The sequence below is a fragment of the Gasterosteus aculeatus genome, chromosome 21 (genome assembly GCF_964276395.1).
Source record: "Gasterosteus aculeatus chromosome 21, fGasAcu3.hap1.1, whole genome shotgun sequence".
Classification (NCBI taxonomy): Eukaryota; Metazoa; Chordata; class Actinopteri; order Perciformes; family Gasterosteidae; genus Gasterosteus; species Gasterosteus aculeatus.
In genome coordinates this window covers 6086931-6107225 of record NC_135708.1, presented here as the reverse complement: position 1 = coordinate 6107225, position 20295 = coordinate 6086931, and the positions used below count along the sequence as shown (strand labels likewise).

The 20295-nt window shown below is 46.2% G+C and overlaps 2 protein-coding genes across 36 annotated transcripts in view; both read left to right on the top strand.

Annotated features, from left to right (window-relative positions):
* LOC120812009 (uncharacterized) overlaps positions 1-20295 on the top strand; it is a 519303-nt gene that overhangs the window by 177264 nt on the left and 321744 nt on the right. The gene's annotated exons all lie outside the window — the stretch shown is intronic.
* Positions 927-18997, top strand: plppr4b (phospholipid phosphatase related 4b). Its single transcript, XM_040167451.2, has 7 exons — positions 927-1320; positions 5372-5557; positions 10133-10256; positions 10726-10921; positions 12143-12200; positions 12812-12985; positions 13221-18997. The coding sequence occupies exons 1-7, from the start codon at positions 1249-1251 to the stop codon at positions 14910-14912; spliced, it is 2502 nt and encodes an 833-aa protein (XP_040023385.2). The 5' UTR covers positions 927-1248; the 3' UTR covers positions 14913-18997.

Sequence of the window (20295 nt, the reverse complement as noted above, 5' to 3'; positions counted from 1 at the left end):
CATTCTGCAGCAACAAGGCTGTTTATAGAGGCCACAGCTCGTTAGCTGATTAGGCTCCAGGTCTTCAGTGGCCACGCCTCCTCGCCAACAGCCAACCAGCACCGCACACCTGTGAGTGGAGAAAGGGGCACTCTCCCCCACTCACACTGTTTAAGGGGCAGAACAAAACACGGGGACATGTAACACGGGCATAGACGTCTTTTCAACCAAAAAATGCTCACTAGACGTGACTCTCTAGGTCGTCTTCAACAAAACACGTTACTCCGCCTGTTGTTCTGGAGGTGAATTGCTCTGCAACACACGCAAGACTTTTAAAACCATGAATTGAAACGAGTGCGTCGACGCAATGACGCAGAAGCGTGCGCCGGCCTTAATGTATTCTATTTTCTATGTTATGCTGATTCATAAATGTATTGCTCTGATGATCAGTTTTTTAAAATGATTTATCGATTAAATGATGGAGAATAAAATATGTTTCATATCATTCAGATGTTTACTTTATTGATTACACTGTTTCAGAATCATGGCTTTATTCTGGTGCACACTACATGCACTTGATTCATTTATGAACCGGGTCGTCAGTTTATTTCTAATATCCTACAGCGCTCATTGTTCTAGATGGTTGGTGGAAGCAGTCGACAGTCGCTGTGTAGTCAATGAGCTCCTCTGTGGCCTGTTGGTGCAGAAACCAGCGGATGCTCTTTTTAGCACAACACCAGTGTCTGGTAGGACAACACTGGTTCAGACGTGTGCCACACAGCGTAAATGGTGGGATGGAAGTAGCCCAGCAGCTAGCTTAGCTTAGCTTAGCCCAGCAGTGCGCAATGTGGTCCGTTTGCCACTCGCCCCCCTTCAGTTTGCCTGCTCTCTCCGGGTCACGTGGTCATCTCTTTCTTAAAGGCCGTTGAAAAACAGAGCCTCGTGCGCAGTGCGCATGCGCTCCCTCTCCTCCCTCCCTCCGCTCGTCCGCGTGCCTCGTTCTCCACCTGACAGCTCGTCGGAAGGCGCGCACGCTCCGAGCCGCTGGCTCCTCGCTCGCAGCGATAAAGGGCCGGGTGTGCGCATCGGCAGGGGGGGAGGGGGGGTCGGGGTGTGGGTGTGTGCATCGGCAGGGGGGGTCGGGGCCGGCCACTCGCTAGCTGTCGTCTCCGAGCATCCCGCTGCGCACGGCGTCATGCAGCGCTCCTGATCCCGGCGGAGATCCGCCGTCCTTCCCGCCTCTCGTCTTGGATACTTTGAGGCCCGGCCATGTCTGCCAGACAGAAGGGGACCCCGACCAAAGACAGCGTCAGCCTGCTGCCATGTTTCTATTTCGTAGAGGTGGGTTCCCGCTGCATGACCCCCCCCCCCCCCATCTCTAACATGCATACGACCCGTTAGGTGGGCTTCCTATGATGATCAGCTCATCGGTACATTTCAGTATGTAGGTCACAGAGAGATGCGCGTGCACGTGTGGTGCGTTCAGGTTCATTCTCACCACTGCCAAAGCCTCCATGGAGGATCACGTGATTCGTGTGTGCGCTGCACACCTGCTTACAGCACGGATAGAGACGTGCGTCGTTGGACAGGCGTCCCCTCGGGGACACGGGGACACGCTCTTGTGTGTCGTTAGTGTGTTCCTCTGAACTTCTCCAGCAGACCGGGAGAGCTTGATTATTGTTAGTATTGTGTTTGGATGTTGGTCATCGCGCTGGGGATGGCGCAGAATTAAAAGCATCACGTGCAGCCAGATGCGCGACGCAAACATGCCCGCAGGTCCCCGCGTGCGTCTGTGGTCAGGCGAAGGTCCCGGGCGGAGGACCCGCCTGCCGACTCTTTGGTACATCGGGACGATGAAATAATCACAAATGCGCGGATGCGTCTAGATTGCACCCCCCCCCCCCCCCCCCCTCCCGCCGCCTGTGTCTCTCCCATCCACCCGTGATGGATGCAGATGCGCGTGCCTTTCCCGCGGATTGTGGGACCCGGTGAGGGGGATCCTCCCACCATGTCATCTACATCCCTATTAACAATAGATTCCCCCCACAGAAGGAGAAGCCGGATGTAACAAGGGGCTGTGAACCAACACCTTGATTGACAGCAGACGTTTGCTTTCCAGGTATTAAGCACCGAGTATCAATTGTTGTGACAATTGTATGGCTTGTGGCAGTCGACCAATCAGATTATAGGAGATGAACACATGCACACCAACTGCCCTCTGTGTTGTGCTGTAAATGGGTAACTAGTAACTACAGCTGTAGGGCTGGTAATGTTGTGCTCGACCCAGCGTGAAGCAACTCCTCTCCAGAGGGAGAAGCTATATATATATATATATATATATATATATTATATATATTATATATATTCACCTCACAGATGATTGTTGCGAATATTGAACTATTAGTGAGAGAAGTTTTCTATATTGTTCCCTGAATACGATAACTGTCTTCTAGACGAGCTCTGCAGCGCTGATCTAACAACATTAGCAAAGTCTCCTTAGAACAGAACTGGCCCTGATGAGAGGAAAAAAACAACAAATGGTAAACAATTTCGCTTTGAAATACCAAATCAAACTAAAACAAAGCCGGCCTTACCGAGCCTGGTAGCGAGTAGGAGCTATTTTTATAAGTGGCCATCCGGAGCAGCTGTGCGTGTGATCCCTGTGCCGTAGTTTGGACCGACGCCCCGGGCTGCTTCCCCTGCAAACTAGAACGAATGGAAGCACGAGGAGGAGCCAAGCAACTGTTTCCTCCAACGGGGGAAAAGCCAAACATGGGATGATTGTTTAATGGCAGCGAGCGACGCCCAGCGGCCCAGATGAAGGACGAAGCCTCCGCCGCATCTGCACAAGAGGTTAACGCTGCTTCAGCATGTTGCATCCCGATAGAACGTAGCTCAGGTTTTGTTTAACCCTGTTTGTGGCAGCGGACAGTCCCGCCCGAGGTCTTCCTCAGGAACGTGAACAGCTGTGGTCTCCATCACATCCCGCACCGAGTGACACGGATGTAACGCATTAAAAACAACCGTACAGAAATAGATCATCTGGCCTCGGTGCTGCTGCAGCTCTCTTTTGCCTTAACGCGTGCGCGTGTGTGTCGGCAGCTGCTCCGTGTAACACGGATACTCCGTGCTGGTTGTACCTGCCGTGGTGTCATAACTCTCTATTTGTTGCTCATTTTTCTTTCATTGAATGCGTTAATTAGGGAAACACGTGTAGAATTGACATCACAGTTAAACGTGACGGCAAAGTGAATCCCTTATTATAAGTAAGTGCTTATAAGTAGCTTCATGATAAGAACCAGGACTGGAGTGAAGTCATTTCCCTCCCGTGGGAAGCTTCTGCAGAGCAGGACAGCTGTCGTCGTGCTCCATCCATTCATTGGTAATCAATCAGTTGCCCATAATATTTACTGCAACACACACACTCGACAACGCTGGTCCTGTAAACCTTTACGTTAGAGGCAGGTAAAGACAGACCCAAAGCATTACTTGCCCCTAAACATCTGCATCACATCTGGCTGTCTAAGCGCCATGTGACAGACAGAGGAGGTGTGTGTGAGGGAAACGCTGAACGTTTCTGCCTCCTGCCGACTGTTTGTGTCTCGGCTTCAAATGTTTCGTCACATAATATTGTACTTTTTGCTGACCGTCATTAATCTGCAGTCATTTTATAGCCGCTTATAAAAATGTTTTTCTTTAGCAACCCAACTACTAAGTTGTAGAAAAGCCGTCAGAATGATCTCCGGCTCAACCAGCTCTGCCTTCACCGGGAGGTTTACATGTGGAAGCATCACTAGTAACAGAAATGTGCATATTGCTCGAGTAACGGCGCTTGTTTAGAGAGATTCACACAGATGAGAAGTAGGTCAGTTGAAACACACTCCAAATAAACTTTATTGTGTTACATTAATAAACAGATTTTCAAGTTGCCCGTAGCGGTTTTTAAAAAGGACAAGTTTACCATTTTTTAATTGCTAATACAGGCTTCTTTCTTGTAAGCAATGAAGGTCCACTCATTTTGTCTCTGGGTGTAAAAACAGGACGGGTACATCAAAGAGATGAAGTATCAGGATTAAGCCACAAACAGTACCGGTCAAAGGTCCAATTCCAAACCTTTCACTGGTACTTGTGAGAAAGTAAAAGTGTTATTACGCACAGACTCTGTTGTAATTAATAATAAATATTTGTGGGTTCAACAGGAATCAGTGTGAAGGGAGCAGGAACATCCATGAATATTCCTCTTGTATCCACATTATACTTGATGTCATGTTTCCCGCTGTAATGAAGAGCTGCTCGCTCTCTCACACTGGTTATCTTCCCCGTTCTTACTCACGTTACAAACACTAGACGCCGTATTTGGAGTCAATTTGAGCCACTATTGGCTGCAATTCCTGAATAACAGGATGTGACATAAAGGATCCTGCGGAAATCTACTTTGAAGTGTGAAGAGAACAGAATTCCCGTGAGAGCAGCTTCCATCTGCAGAGCGGAGCGAACGCTGACAACACTGACCTACATTTCCCCTCCAGCTGAGAGCGGAGGGAGGCTGACGTTAGCCGACCGACCTGGGGGGGGGGGGGGGGGCAGAGAGGGGCTCGCCGGCCTGCTGGCCTGGCACGTGGACGCCTTAGACCTTCATGGTACAGGAGCACTCAAGGGTTTGGACACATTAAAGGAGAAGGTGTGTCTGCTGACGGCTCTCTCCTAATACTCTGTGGTAGGAAGGTTTCCTCTGACGTCATCACGTATTACTTGAAGGGAAATGAGTATGAAGGTAGGGGACACACATAATCCTCCATTCGCTGGAGCCTGCATTCTCATCACGGCCACGTCGGCATTAGTCGGTGGACGACTGGCATCGTTTTCACAGACTTGCGGCGCGTTAACCTGGATCCTGATGAATAGAAGCACAGCGATGGTTCCAGTCCTCTCAGAGTAAGAGCTTGTGTCTGGGCAGAGAACCTGTTGGGTTTTCAGTCTACTCGTCTGTTATTACCTGTGGTTATTGGTGCGTGTAGATGGTACGTGATGCTTTATGAGGTCACCAGGAAGCCTCAGTGGTTTATTGTTTAACGCACACACACACTAACCAGATGAAAGTTGCTTTTCTAGCAGGCAGGCTGGTGATTGGATAGTGGGGCTTGTTTCTTTCAGACAGTGTGTCATGATATTGGGATAAGAGCTGAATAACGTGTGCATAATCTCATCGACATCATTCATTGTGTGAACTGTGCGTTTTGTATGATTTTAGGTCACAGCGTTTTGTCCTCTGACTTTGTCCTCATTGAAATGAGCATTCTCACGGAGCCACTGGCCTCTGACCTCTGGCCTCTTATTCATCCGTTGAAGCTCCTCCTGCCTCAGCTCTTCCATCTCCCCTCCATCTCCTCAGCTGCCGATCCTGGTGTCCTCGGTGGTCAGCCTGTACTTCCTGGAGTGGACGGATGTGTTTAAGCCAGCGAAGTCGGGCTTCAACTGCCACGACCGCAGCCTGAGCCTTCCCTACATCGACCCCAACCACGAGGTCATCCCGCTGCTGGTGCTGCTCAGCCTGGCCTTCGCCGGACCCGCCATCGCGGTAAAGCTTCGCGCTCACCAGTGGATTCAACCTTTTACAGCTGAGCATGCTGCATTATTTGACATTATATTGCTTTGCTGTTATTTCTAAGACATAGACTTCGATAACACTGTTATTGTATAAGATGAATGTAAAACAATATTTGATTTTATTGTTTAAGGGTGAAAATACGTTATCCATTTAGGACACAATAATCCTTCAGGTAGTAAATACTTACTGAGAGTAACGCATCACAGATATCAGTGTCATAGTCTTTATAAACTCTATTGATCAGACTGTATTTTTTATAAACATTTCACTGCATGAATATGATTTATTTGGTGAGCACTCTTTACTATTCCACCTTCTGGTATGTTGAGATGCAAACAGCATGAAGCTTATTGTGTGTATTTCTGACCACATGGGGAGAGTTGCACCGCGATCACTGATCACAACAAATGATCCACATCTTTTACTGCGTCACATGGAGCTCCTGTACGTTCCTCACATGCTCATAACCCTTAACAACAAATGCTTTCTTCTTCACTCGACTCAACGACGACATTAAACAGATGTACGGTAACATGAACGCCGCTGAAATGACATCCATCTGTCCTCCGTGATGGCTCCTCCCACACGGGGTCCTGATCCCAGCTGACAGTTGGCGGAGGCGGGTCCCCGCGGACAGGTCCAGCCCCCCGGGGCTGACAGACATAAAGCATCCTTGCTGACGTCCACACCGAGGGCAGTTTTTACAGGCCTCAGTTAACCCAAGCTGCTTGTTGTTTGAGTCCGGAGAAAAACCCACATTAAAACAAGCAAACTCCGCCCAGAATTCAATTCAATTCATTTAATTTTGTATAACCCAAAATTACAAATTACAAATTTGCCTCTGAGAGCTTTACAGTCTGTACACATACGACATCCTCTGTCCCGAAACCCACCGCACAGGGGAAAAAGGGAAGAAACCTTAGGGAGAACGTCAGAGGAGGATCCCACTCCCGGGATGGACAGACTACAATGGATGCCATGTGTACAGAATGAACAATGTATAATACATGCAGGACCACTGCAGGGGCAAACACCATCAGATAGAGCCACCATCAGATAGAACCACAATCAGATAGAACCACAATCACATAGAACCACCATCAGCTAGAACCACCATCAGCTAGACCCACCATCAGATAGAACCACCATCAGATAGAACCACAATCACATAGAACCACCATCAGCTAGACCCACCATCAGCTAGACCCACCACCAGCTAGAACCACCATCAGATAGAACCACCATCAGATAGAACCACCATCAGATAGAACCACCATCAGATAGAACCACCATCAGCTAGACCCACCATCAGATAGAACCACCATCACATAGAACCACCATCAGATAGAACCACCATCAGCTAGACCCACCATCAGCTAGAACCACCATCAGATAGAACCACCATCAGATAGAACCACCATCAGATAGAACCACAATCACATAGAACCACCATCAGCTAGACCCACCATCAGATAGAACCACCATCAGATAGAACCACAATCACATAGAACCACCATCAGCTAGACCCACCATCAGCTAGACCCACCATCAGCTAGACCCACCATCAGATAGAACCACCATCAGATAGAACCACCATCAGATAGAACCACCATCAGATAGAACCACAATCAGATAGAACCACAATCACATAGAACCACCCCGGCCCCTCTCGCTGTGAGAAAACAGTGTATTATATATATAAATAGCAGTATTTATTTGATTCTTGGCCCCACAGAGAGGCTCGTTCAGACAGAAGCTAAATACAATCTGATAAAAAAATGTTCTTTCTCTTTACATTTAGCTCAGTTTCCCACTGGGTTAGCTCATGTCACCCAGCACACAGATGCTCATCAAATACACACAGTACTAAAGACGTTCCTCTGAAGTGGAGTCTCCATAAGGTTCTAATGATCCCATCAGGGCCCAACAACACGCATTGTGTGGAGGGCCCGAGAGGAGCTGGGGGCCAGCAGAGCTCGCTGACTGGAGATGTAATCGCCTTTGGAGCGCCCTCCCTCAGGCCAGACAGCCCTTCCTGGCAGGCACAGCCATAGGGGGCAGCAAGGCATGTCCTCACCACCACGGAGGCTTCTGAAGGCAAACAGGCCTTCACACACAGCCGGCCCGCTCCATCTAAAGCTCACTATTTCCAATCAGACGCCAACAACCACCTCGACAACGGCCGAAAGTAAGCTAGGAGAAACAACTGGGCCCATCTCAGTCAGGAAGAGAGTGTGTTGTGTGATGAAAGCATTAAGTTCACTAAATTAAATAAATTATTTGGGGAAATTCAAAGGGTTACAGCTGCACACAGAGACGTAGTAAAAAGTGGATCAAACAAATATAACAAGGATCCACTTAAAGTCATTGAAATATATACATATATATATATATATATATATATACATATATATATATATATATATATATATATATATATATATATTAGAAGATATGACATACACAGACAAAGCTATTGTGACACGTCGATGGCCATCATAACACTAAGTTATGATAACTAGGGTGGTTTTGCTGCGGGGGAAATCATGAGAGCTTGAAGACGTACAAATGGTACGAAGCCGAGTTGTGTTTGTGAGCTTCTATGTTCTTCTAAGTGTGTCACATACTAGATGAATAGTCAATAAATATAATAATGTTGATAAAAGAATTTCAATAAGTACATAAAATAATAACTGTATCACAAATGACATTGTTTGGGGGCCGACATCTAAAATGGTTTCTCAATAGTTTGACATTTACTGTAATGAAGCTGTTGGTCTTATTGAAGTAAACACAGCGTTCAATTATTCCACGTGGAATTAGTTTATTTCTTTGCTGGTTCGGGTTAAGACGCTGCAAGCCTTCATCAGTTAAAGGGAAGCTCCTGGTGAACTGGATGAAGCGGTTGCTTAGTAACAAAGAGGCAGCAGGCGGACTGGTGTCCACATGAGCGTCGGCCCAGTTAACTCATAATATTCATGTAGCATCCACACATCATCAGAATTACAAACACTCGCCATTGGACCAAACCTGCGCGACGTCCGATCCACCGGGCGTGTGAAGTGGCCCCTTTCCTGGTCCCCTCGCAATGACATGTGTCTTCATCTCAACTACACCACTCCCGGCAGCTCAGTACCGACCCGACATACCGTCTGAGTGGAAGCACATCTCCTCTTTGGCTTCGGACCTTCATGTCAATTTGGAATACACATTAAAACACACTCACACTATAAAAGTACCAAATGTAAAGAATGATTAAAGTCCTTCCTGGTGTGTAACTAAAAGACGGAGAGAAAGCAGCGCTCTCCCTTTGCTCGAGGACGATGTAGTTGACGTGCCCCAGATAAAGCCCGCTTCACTCAGGCTCGTAAGTACAGTGGGTCAGTTGCAGTATTATGCAGATCCCTGGAGGCGCTCCTCTAAGCATCCTAATCCCTCTGTCTGGCCTTCGCTGCTGCCTTCTCTTCCCTCAACCCGTGTCATGTGACCAGCGCCGTGCCACAGGGAGCCTCAACGCCACGTCGTGCAGGCTGGGAAAAGCATCCGAGCGTACAGCGACCGGAATACTGGTTTTTAGACTTGGTCTTCACACAGACAGTTTCCATCTCTTGTGGTTCTGCAGATATGAGTGGTTCTGTGTAGTGGATCTGCTAGATGCCAGGTACCCTACTGCAACACCATGTGTCACTTCTGGGGAAGTGTGTATCTGTGTGAGGAGGAAGGAGGCGGCCAGGACTGGTGGTTTGAGCCGGAGCCTGGAAGGAGCACAAGGATCGGTATTGTTGTATTGTGTCCATACTACTGTACTGTATCAGTCAGGTTTGTTGGATCGGTTATTTCTGACAATAGAAAGAAGATGGATGCTCACCACATGTGTGCTATTCCCTTTTTTACTTCTAAAGGTTCATTGAATCTGTGATGAGCGAGATGCAGCCACACTGGATCCTTTTCCTCCTCTCTGCCGAAGGAAATCCACCTGTATTTGTAGAGCAATTTTAAACAAGGCAATAAAAGTTTCACCTAAAACCTTTACAAGTATCACACATAATGAAAGCGGGTGGGCACGGTGTTCTGCTGGTTAGCTTCTCCATGTTTGGTTTTGACTCTGGAAAAGGAAGGAGACCCGTCCCAGAAGACCTGGGGGGGTCGCGAGGGTTCGTAAGGTAGCAGCAGGTTGGACAGGTACTTTGGCAATAAACCCTTCATTGCTTTATAAACCAACAGCAGGAAGTCTGGAGAGTGTAACACGTGTACCGTGTCAGAGTAAAGCACCACTCTGACGTTTGGAACGCTGCTCATTTTCCGCAGAGATCTTTAACTGTGTAACTAAAGTAGCGACAGCAGAGCCGTCAGCACCTTACGGACCTTCATTTACTGCCCCTGGTGACCTGCAGAGACGGAAACAAAGACAAATGCAAATGTAAAATGTACAAGTTGTGGGACCAAAATAAGGATTTAGAAAACGTGAAGACGTGGAGTTCCAGTGGAGATCAAGGCCTCGCTCCAACCAGATCCCACCTGACCAGTGCGTTGTTGTGTCAACAGATAATGATCGGAGAGGCCATCCTGTTCTGCTGTCTCTCTGGGAGGAGGAGCGGCGCCGAGGCCAACATCAACGCCGCCGGCTGCAACTTCAACTCCTTCATACGCAGAGCTGTCCGCTTTGTTGGTACGGGGACTTGTTGTCTCATGCAGCGTTCTAAATTCTCCTTTACGTTTTGATACGGATCAATGTTGAAATATGTCACCATTGACTTTTGAGGTCACATCAGACTCAAGTCCAACAACAACATGGACTTCAGTGTCTAATACAGAGGCGCCATGTCATGATGCCTTTGACATGCTCTCATCACAGAGCTTTGTACTTTGCTTTTTGGAGGCGGATTGGCTCAAACGAACATGACCGAGGAGACAGCGGCTCCGGTCCCAACAAAAGCCCATTCACGCCGCTTCCCTGGCTGTCCCATTGTAACCCAAAGCACGATCAGGGCAAGGTGCCCTCAACAGAAAATAAACATTTGTTAGTTAGCAAATAACGCGCCTGTTTTGGCCGGTTGTAGGGCCGACATGTTCAGTAATGAAATCTCTGTCTGCACGTCCAACTCGTGTCCCAATCTTCCCCCACGTCCCGTCCTCAGGCGTTCACGCTTTCGGTTTGTGTGCCACGGCCCTCATCACCGACATCCTCCAGCTGATGACCGGCTACCCGACGCCCTACTTCCTCACGGTGTGTAAACCCAACTACACGGCGCTGAACCTCAGCTGCGAGCACAACCCCTACGTCCTGGAGGACATCTGCTCGGGGCCGGACTCGGCAGCCATCCTGCGGGGCAGGTAAGGAGGCATCCTCAGAGGCATCCTCACGTCGAGCGGCGACTTTGAAGAAATGCAGCCGTGCACTTCCCAGACATACGAGCAGCTTCGTGGATTCGTGGAATGGATGTGTGTGTGTGTGTGTGTGTGTCTGTGAGACAGTAGACAGCATGGGGATGAATGTATTTGACCTGTGCATTTTGGGACTCTTGCACAGCTTGAGCTCCAGTCTGGTTTGCAGAGCGGCGTGAAAGGCAGTGGTTGTGGTTATTAACCTATTTTTAAACAGCACAGGGCCGTAAAGCAAAGGCCACAGTGAAGCACCATCTTTAGAGACAAAGTAGGCCACTTTCCTAGAAGAGCTTTTCCACAAACCTTTTCAACATTATCTACTTTTCTTACTTTTCTAAGTTTATACTCGTCTTTTTCTACAGGAGTTTGACTGCTCACATGAAATTGCATCTGATGATCTCATTCACTTTGTTATCGCGACTGCTTTGCAACTAACAAAGTAAAGACAGCAGAGATGGTGAATTTAAAGATAGATGGTGGGAGGTGATTGCGGAGCATCTTGAGTTTGAGAAAAAGAAAAGAAACGATGATGAAAATGTTCCACAGTGTTGCTCTCAAGGCGGCTCAGCGACAGCTTCCTGCTAATGTCATTCATCAATATGACCACCTGAAAACCGCCACTAGCATCCTTCAAATTGTTTATATTTATAATGTTCTCATTTTTTGGCTTTATGAAACCATTGTAGTATTTTTATATATGCATATTAAAAATAGATGCATATTCAACTACATTTGTTTTATTCCAGTGCGATAAGTGGGTCACATTCAGAAGCAGTGCGATCGCTTTTTGTGGGTGAATGAAATTTGTATGATTCCACAGATGTTGATGAAGGAACAGAGCACACACACACACACACACACACGCACACACACTGCACTGCGTGAATGCACTAAAAGACTCGTGTTTGCACCCATGCAGAGTCAGGAGTCAGAGAGGCTGTTGGTGGAAGTAGGTCATCGGGGGGGAGCCACAGGTTCACTCTGATGATGGAGTACATTCCTTCACTGCTGTCTAACGACCTTAAATCTCTTAACTTGTAGTACGCGGGTTTGTGCTCGCTGGTGTTTGAGGTTTGTCACATTGTGCTCGGGTTTTGTTGACGCTTCCTGTGACTCACACGTGCAGATGAACGCCAGCTGAGTCCGTCTCTGTTCCTTCGTCTCTTGCAGGAAATCCTTCCCGTCACAGCACGCTACCCTCGCATCTTTTGCTGCTGTCTATGTTTCGGTGAGTAAGAGTTTGAGCCCACGCAGGCCCTTAAACCCCCCTCCCCCCCCAATCCGTCCAGAAGTGTCCAACGTGGGCGGGACACTGGAGGATAAGATTAGCTAAGATTTACTCTGGCTTATGACTCTTTCTGTATCCATGTTCTTTCATTCACCTCAGAATGGGAGCCGAGTAAAGACTGTTTGGGGGTTTGCAGGACAGCTGATTAGCATGTCCGCTGAAGGCTGTCCCGGTTACATTACTGCCTGGATCGCATTGGCATGTACATCACAATGCTTACCCATTCATTATCTATTAAGTAGTAATACCTAATGACGTGTAATACTTACATATGTAAGAAAAATATGTTGAAGATATATTTAATTCTACAAGTTTGAATGATATACATTTTTTGGAAGTGGTATGCCGACATTGAAGATGAGAACACTGCAGTCGAATCTCTCTCAAAGGAGACGGTATCGAGGTTTGAGGTGTGGAACACGATAAATGGTGGGCTACCACTTTATAGCTTTTATGTCTTTTATCCACCTAAATGCCCCTAGTAGCACCCTGCTGTAACACAACGCAGCATCGGGAGAACAGAGATCAGGAAATGTGTCCTGTGTCCACAGATGTACTTCAACAGCACTTTGACCGACTCGTCCAAACTGCTCAAGCCCCTGCTGGTCTTCTCCTTCATTATCTGTGCCATAATTTGTGGCCTGACCCGGATTATTCAGTACAAGAACCACGCCGTCGACGTCTACTTGGGCTTCCTGCTCGGAGGATCTATCGCTTTCTACCTGGTAGGGGCCGGTCCAATCAAAAGCCTCCCGTCCAGTGGTTTCCCCGTTCCACAGCACGCCGTCCAGAATCAATGCCGTTAGGAAGGATCAATTGCAGAATTGTAAAATTAGTAGTAGTAGTACACATTAAAAGTTGTACCACAGAGAAAATAATGATTCATTTATTTGGTCCTACAAAAGCTCGACAATGTCCCAAGCAAAATAGCTCACGTGTTTCTGTTTGCTCTGTTGCCAGGGTTTGTATGCAGTGGGAAACTTTGAGCCTAGTGAGGAGGTTCGTGCCAGTCCTCCTCCAATAATGCACCGCCCCCCCTGCTCCTTGCCCCACATCAGCCAGGAGGCTGTACTCCACCACCTGCAGATGAAAGCCAGCATGGCCGGGGAGCCGGGCATGCACACCTCCCACTCCGAGGGCCTCCTCCACCGAGCGCTCCAGCAGCCCAGGGCTGATGACGGTCTCAAGCGTTCCAGTGCCGATGTGGAAGTGATCTCCCCCCACAGCCCCCAAAGCAAGGACGGGTTTGTGACCTTTAGCCACACCCTTCCTCGAGTCCACACCCCCCAGGCCATGGCAGCGTATGAAGAAGCAGCTAGGCGTCACGCCGCCACCCTCCACCATGCCTCCATGGACTCCAGCCGCTCAAAGCAGCTTCTGTCTCAATGGAAAAGTAAGAACAGCAACCACAAATGCTCCCTGCAGGTCCCAGACTCCTTCTCCACCTCTGTAGATTCCTCATCAGGCCAGACCCCCCAGCATCCGCACCACCACGGCAGTATGGAGCTCCGATCCAATTCCGACCCATCGGCCATGGGCATGAATGGAGGCTTCGATGCTCATGCGTACATGTCCAAACTGGCCACAGGAAGTAGCACAACTCTGCCCAGCAACTGCAGCGGCATCACCGGCGGGGCCAGGATATCCATGCAGTCTAGGCCTGGGTCGTCACAGCTCGTCCACATACCCGAGGAGGCTCATGAGACTTACAACACCTCCTCCCCGAGGACGGGGGGGGCGAGAGGGGGAGAGAGTGAGGGCGTGACAAAGATAAATACCACAGTTCAAGCAAACTGGCAAAGGGCAGCGGAAAAGACCGCGGCCTGCAGGCCTGAGGAGAACGGGCACGCCGCCCAGCCGCGCATCATGCAGGTCATTGCCATGTCCAAGCAGCAGGGTCTGCTACAGACCCATTCCAAGAGCCTAGATGAGAGTGGCTTCGGCTGCGGCACCACTGGGGGTGGCCCGGGCTCCGCCCGCTACAGAGCTCTGACCGATCAGGACCCCGCCGGCACCACAGGGCCAAACCCGATGGGTAGCACCACCAGCATTTCAGGGAGCTCGATCGTCAGAGTAGAGGCCCACCCTGAAAACAGGCCCGTGATTCAAGCTCCATCCACGGATGGAAGCGGGTCATGGAGGTGGCGGTCGCTGGATCACGGCAACGGAGCTGTCGGAGGCCCGGGGACTAGTGGAGCAGGGGGGGGATCAGGAGGTGGGAGTCTGAGGCAGTCCTTCGACCTTAATGATCTCAACTCGGAAAGCTCAGACTCGAATCGTGACGGGTCCATTGAGAGGAAGACCGCCAATCACATCGTCACAACCACTGCCGCCGTCAGCACCCCCCCTATCGTCACTGTTCATACTCAGAACGTCAGCCAGGCTGAGCACAGGCTCCACCCCCAGGGCCTTTCTACTATACGGGTCACTCCGGGGGATGGCAGCACATCTGGATCTGGAGGCTGCGGCGGCAGCAGAGGGGCACGTGGGGAGAGCGCTTCTGAAACCGCCTCCGTTGCTTCCAGCCGGGAGTCCACGCTGCGGAGAAAAGGCAATAATATCATCCTGATACCAGAGAGGGCCGACAGCCCCGATAACGCACGCAACATTTTCTACAAGGGAACATCGACGACTCCCGCTTTCAAGGACTAATGTGAGGAGGGAGACTCTCGACACGACAGAGCTAATAATGCAAGACCGCTGGATTTCATTCAGCACCAGACAGTGTTACCTGCCATTGTGTAAATCATGCCAACTTCAAACGAAAAAAGGTTTTATTCTGCATGAGATTTTTGTACGTGTTTACACTAATTCACAACCTTTTTAAGTGTTGGAGAAAATAATCACTGTGTACCTTTTGTGGTCACTCCTGAGGAAACCCATTGTAGTGTTGATGGCGTGCCAGTGCTTTGGGGACAGGAGAGCTTTTTAGATAACAGTTCTGTGTGTACTGGATATGAATCCCCAGAAAAAGAAAAGTAGCACAGTAACGTTCAAACTGTATTTACCTGCACTGTAAATACTGTGTAAGTTTCAAAAGGGTGCTACGCCACAAAATACTATTTACTATACAGCATACTGTATGAATAGATAGATAAAGAATGAATTATTTTAGAGTGAGCATCAATGACATCAATGTGTCACAGAGATATGTTTTGTACTTCATCTCTTTCGTGTATAGAAACCACATACGCAACAGAATACTGTTTGGAACCATAAGTGTGCTTAGCATTCCTTCTGTAGCTATGACTCAATTATGCTGTGACTTGCACTGAAATATGCGTTTACTGTACCTTGTATATTGTAAACCCTGACCTTATATCCTGTACTTACACCTGGATGTCCACGCCAGTCTTATACCTGTAGCACAAAACGGGGAGCAAAGCAGTTGAATCGTCTGCTTATTTAGAAACAAGAAACAAGTTTTGCACTTCCAAAAGTCAGTGCAATACTTACCCCTAACCCCTGACCCCGTAACCCCCTGACCCCTAGCCCCCTACCCCTAACCCTCAAAGAACCCCGCGGAATTTGGCAGGTTACAGTCTGTTTAAAAGCAATATTTGTAGCTTTCAAATTAGAATTAGTAAAACCCAAAATGCCAACATGAACAGAATCACACACTTCATTTTAGTTGTTGTGGTGTTTGAGAGACGTCTGAGCACGTCCACGGGCAACTCTCCGTTTAAACAACGAGAACATTTCACAGAAACACAGCTGAAATAAATCAAAGTGATGCAACAGACGCGGTTGGGATTGTGTTTAGCGTAGCTTAGCACAACGTTTGAGGTGCCCGCAGTCTTTGTCTCAAGGACCAATCTCATCACCTGGTTCTATTCATGTTGGAAGACCTTTTTTACCACCTCAGAAAAGTCTTTATGCTTAGCTCAACATATCAGGGAGCTGCTTCTCTACTGGATGCACAGAGGGGACACTGATATCAATCTTCTCTTCTGAGTCTGATAGCAAACCAACATATTTCCTAAATATTTGTGTCTATAAAATAATCTTTTTCTTAGAAAAATGTGAAATCACTTTAGATCTTTGTTCTTCATGAGCAGAAGCACTGTGCTAGTCAAACGTCGGACTTGATTTGTTGTACAGGTACTACATGTAGCATTTTCCTTTGGCAAAACTATACAATATTACTGTTCAATTCTAATACCTCAGTATGATTCTGCGCATCGAAACCTTCTGGGATGGTTGGCTTTGGTCAGCAGGATAAGCATGCAACAGGTGGTGTTTGCTGGTCTTAGCACTTCTTTACTTTCTCAGTACGGCAATTCTCCCAGCTTATGTGCTGCAAAGTGATTTCCTTTTGTTTCATAAAGAAACCAGCAGATTTTCTACCAAATCCAACCTAGTGATTCAAATGCTACGTAGTAGAAGTAGTAGTTTAGTTAGGAAATTAGACAGTGTTTTCTTTTTTTGTAACATAATTAAAAGACCAAACCGGATAGTAGCTGTTATCTACAGTGGTTTACATCGTAGTGCATATCAAACATGGAGTATCTCAGTGGTTAAATGAGCACTGGACCCTTTGGATACTAATTGTATTTGGTACAGACACAGCACGGGCACCAATTGGGCCATGAAAGTGTGAAGTCAGAGCCTATATGAGAAAGTTTGCCAAAGCTAGAATTTTTCAATGAAAAGAAAAATATATATATATCAGATGTAATTTTCAGTATTTGTATAGTAATCCAGCATTATAATATATTTGATTTATTGTATAGCCCAGTGGCATTTGCATGGTCACTTTTCTATCGTGCACATCACAGTATTTTTTATTATAAATTTAAGAAGTGGAAAATATTGAATCTAAATATGTGTTAAACAGTTTGTTCTTTATTTGCGTGTTTCATAGTGAGTTGTATGACAATCCTTTTTTACTTTTACTTAAATACTGTTGCCATTTTAGGTCAATACTACAGACTTGTTTTTTTCTCTTTTGCTTGAATTCAGCCGTGAAAATTTTAATTTGAACTGTGTACAGAATCCACAAAATGGAAAATGGAAAAATATTTTCAATTCAAGAGGAATCAAACCATCAAAAGTAAATACTTTTATTCCAAGTAATCCCGATGGATTCAATATTTAAAAAAATGTCTTTGAGTGCAGTTCATATAGATGACTTTTCAATCAAACAAACACTAACACTGCAGGGTGGATACCATACAGCCAAACGTTTGGTTCAATTCAAAAAGCAGCATCATGTTGTCTGTCATGGCATTCCTCTACGGACTCTACAGCCCTTTTCTCATAAAACATCCACTCTTATCTTCTTCTTCTTGGCAAACCAGCTGGAGGTGCACACGCCACTGACTGAACTGAAGAGCTTGTGCGTCTCGCAGACCAAAGCGGGCCCTCGTGGACTTGAACACATTACGGGCTGGCCTTCGCACTGCAACGTATACAAACAACACGGGCCTACCAGGGTCCGACCTTTTGGACTGACGTTTACAAACCGACATCATAGAACTGCCTTCGAGGGGACAGAAAACCCACAAAATTGTATTATAGGACCAAATTACTCACTAAGGTACTTCAGACTAGAGTAAGCAACTAAGAGTACTTCTAACGTGGACTAAGTGGTCTACTGTACTACGTCCCACTGAGAATACTACATCCGTTTAAACCTCAAAGAAGACTTCTATAATAACACTACACAATACTGACATTGTGAAACTAACCAGTGATGTCATCATATCATCACGCACACCTTTACAAAGTGGAAAACAATCGTTACCCATCATGCCATTCGGGTGTGTAAACGGTAAATAGGGGTCCCCTCAATACAAACGGTGTACATTACGCACTACTACTGAGTGTGTCCACTGGACACTCCCTTTGCTCCAAGGAACTGTTGCAAAAAACATTGAAGGAAAGACCTTCAGATAAACTCGTACGTTTTAGCTGGAAGCCTTAACACCGTCCGTACTCCCTTTAGGACACTTAGACGTGACAGAAGTGTATCCAGAGGAATATATCAATTGGATAAAAATAAAAGAGATATAACTTTTATAAGTCTATGGCATTTAAAAAAATACAATGTGACAGATGAAATGCCTGTGAAATCAAAGAGTGAACTGTGACACGTGGGTAGAAGTGTAGGTTCTATAAGTAGAACTGTGACTGGATGCTCCCTGCATGTTTAGCCTCTTGTGTTGTCCTTGAATGAATAATTCACGTGTTCTGATACTGTGATCAGCTGTATGAATTCTATGCAGCAAAAATAAAAGAATAAACAAATGGATTTCCCATCATTTCAGTCCAAAAGGGCAAAACGTTTTTGTGTAATGTGAGAAATAATATGGATCGCATTAAAGAGTTGAAGCATTCACACTGATTATTCCGAGCACGTTGATCAAGGTGCACATGTCCATTGTCCAAATGATTTGAATAAATGTTTGCTATTGAGACCAATCACTGTATGTCCTCTCATCCATGTAATCAGATTCAGATTGTGTTTTTAAAGCCACAGAAAAACATCATTTTTCTTAAGGAGCTGATTATTCCACAGTAAAATCTTGCTTTGAGTCATCAAATATCAAGTCGATTACAAGAAGGACTTTTAAAAAATATGTAGCCTCAATTATGGTTAAACCCATGTTTAGGCTGAATGTGGAATACAAATACCTTGTATGCACTTCTGAGTCAATTTCCTATTTTGAATTATGAAGTTGTGTATGATTTGATTTAATTGAATTAACAAAGAAATAAAGCAAAACAAAGCTTGCTATTCGTATTTCCTCTGCTGTGTTATGATGAAATGAAAAAAAAAATACAATTAGTCAGCCGTGTGTCTGCAATACCTGATTGAATTGTGCTGAATGAAGTGTCATTTTAGAGTTGTTTCAGAGACAAGTGCAACTCGCACCTGCCGACGTGGACGTTGTGTATTTCAAAAAGAAGGCGCAAAGAGTAGTGGGGAGAGACAGGTTGGGAGAGGACCCCGGTAAGCCGGAGAGTGCTTAAGTTTGAGTTGGTTTTGATGACCGCCGGAGATACCCGTAGTTGTGTTTGTTTCTATATTTTGTTTGATTAAAACTGCTCCAAAGTCACCATCTGCCTCTTGAATTGCCATCCTGTTACTACATATATATATATATATATATATATATATATATATATATATATATATATATATATATATATAAAAAAATATATATATATATATTATTATATATTATATTATTCGGGACACGTCGATCAAGATGGACAAAAGATTGTCCATTGTCCAAAGGAATTGAAGAAATGTTTTTCATTGAAACTAATGAATGAATGTCCTCACATCCATGCAGTTAATTCAGCTTCAGATGAATGAGGTGCGATGAGATGCTTTTCTCTCAAAAACACAATCATTTAGTAGGTTACTCCACAGTAAAATCTTGCTTTGAGTCATCAAATCTCAAGTAAACCTTTTTTTGTGAAAAAAGTGTTTGACATGTTTAAAAAAGATGCAGCACCAAATCCTCGTAAAACTAAAACTAACTTTCAGCTACAGAAACACACATTTCATCTTTAGAATGTTGACAAACCCTTGAACTACCACTAATTATGTTTCATACATTTTTAAGACCTTTTCTGACTGTCATAGGTGTGTGTTGGGCAGCATAGAGTGTGGGTAAATCTACATGATAGATTTGGCCGATCGGTACAGTTACAGAGCTCCCTCGCATTGAATGATCTGAACAATAACAGCTGTTACCGCACGAACAGAGCTCGGAGGTCCGTGAACAGAATCCTAAGTCTCTATAGCAGTCCAGTAGAGAAGGTCATAAACTCACTCAGACACAAGCCTCTTACAATTTGGCCAGAAATGTGTCTATCCTACGATTGGTGAGCGTCAACTTTTCTGAAAAATGGTCAGAATTTACAAGGGTAGTAGGACCCATATGCAGGATCAATGATCACTTTTACTGTAATAAATGCTGGAAATGAAGTGGAGCTAAGAGAAGGACAGAACAGACGAGTCAACGACGAGACAAGGGACACACATGGTTTAAATCCACTGGGGAGGGGCAGAGGATCAGAC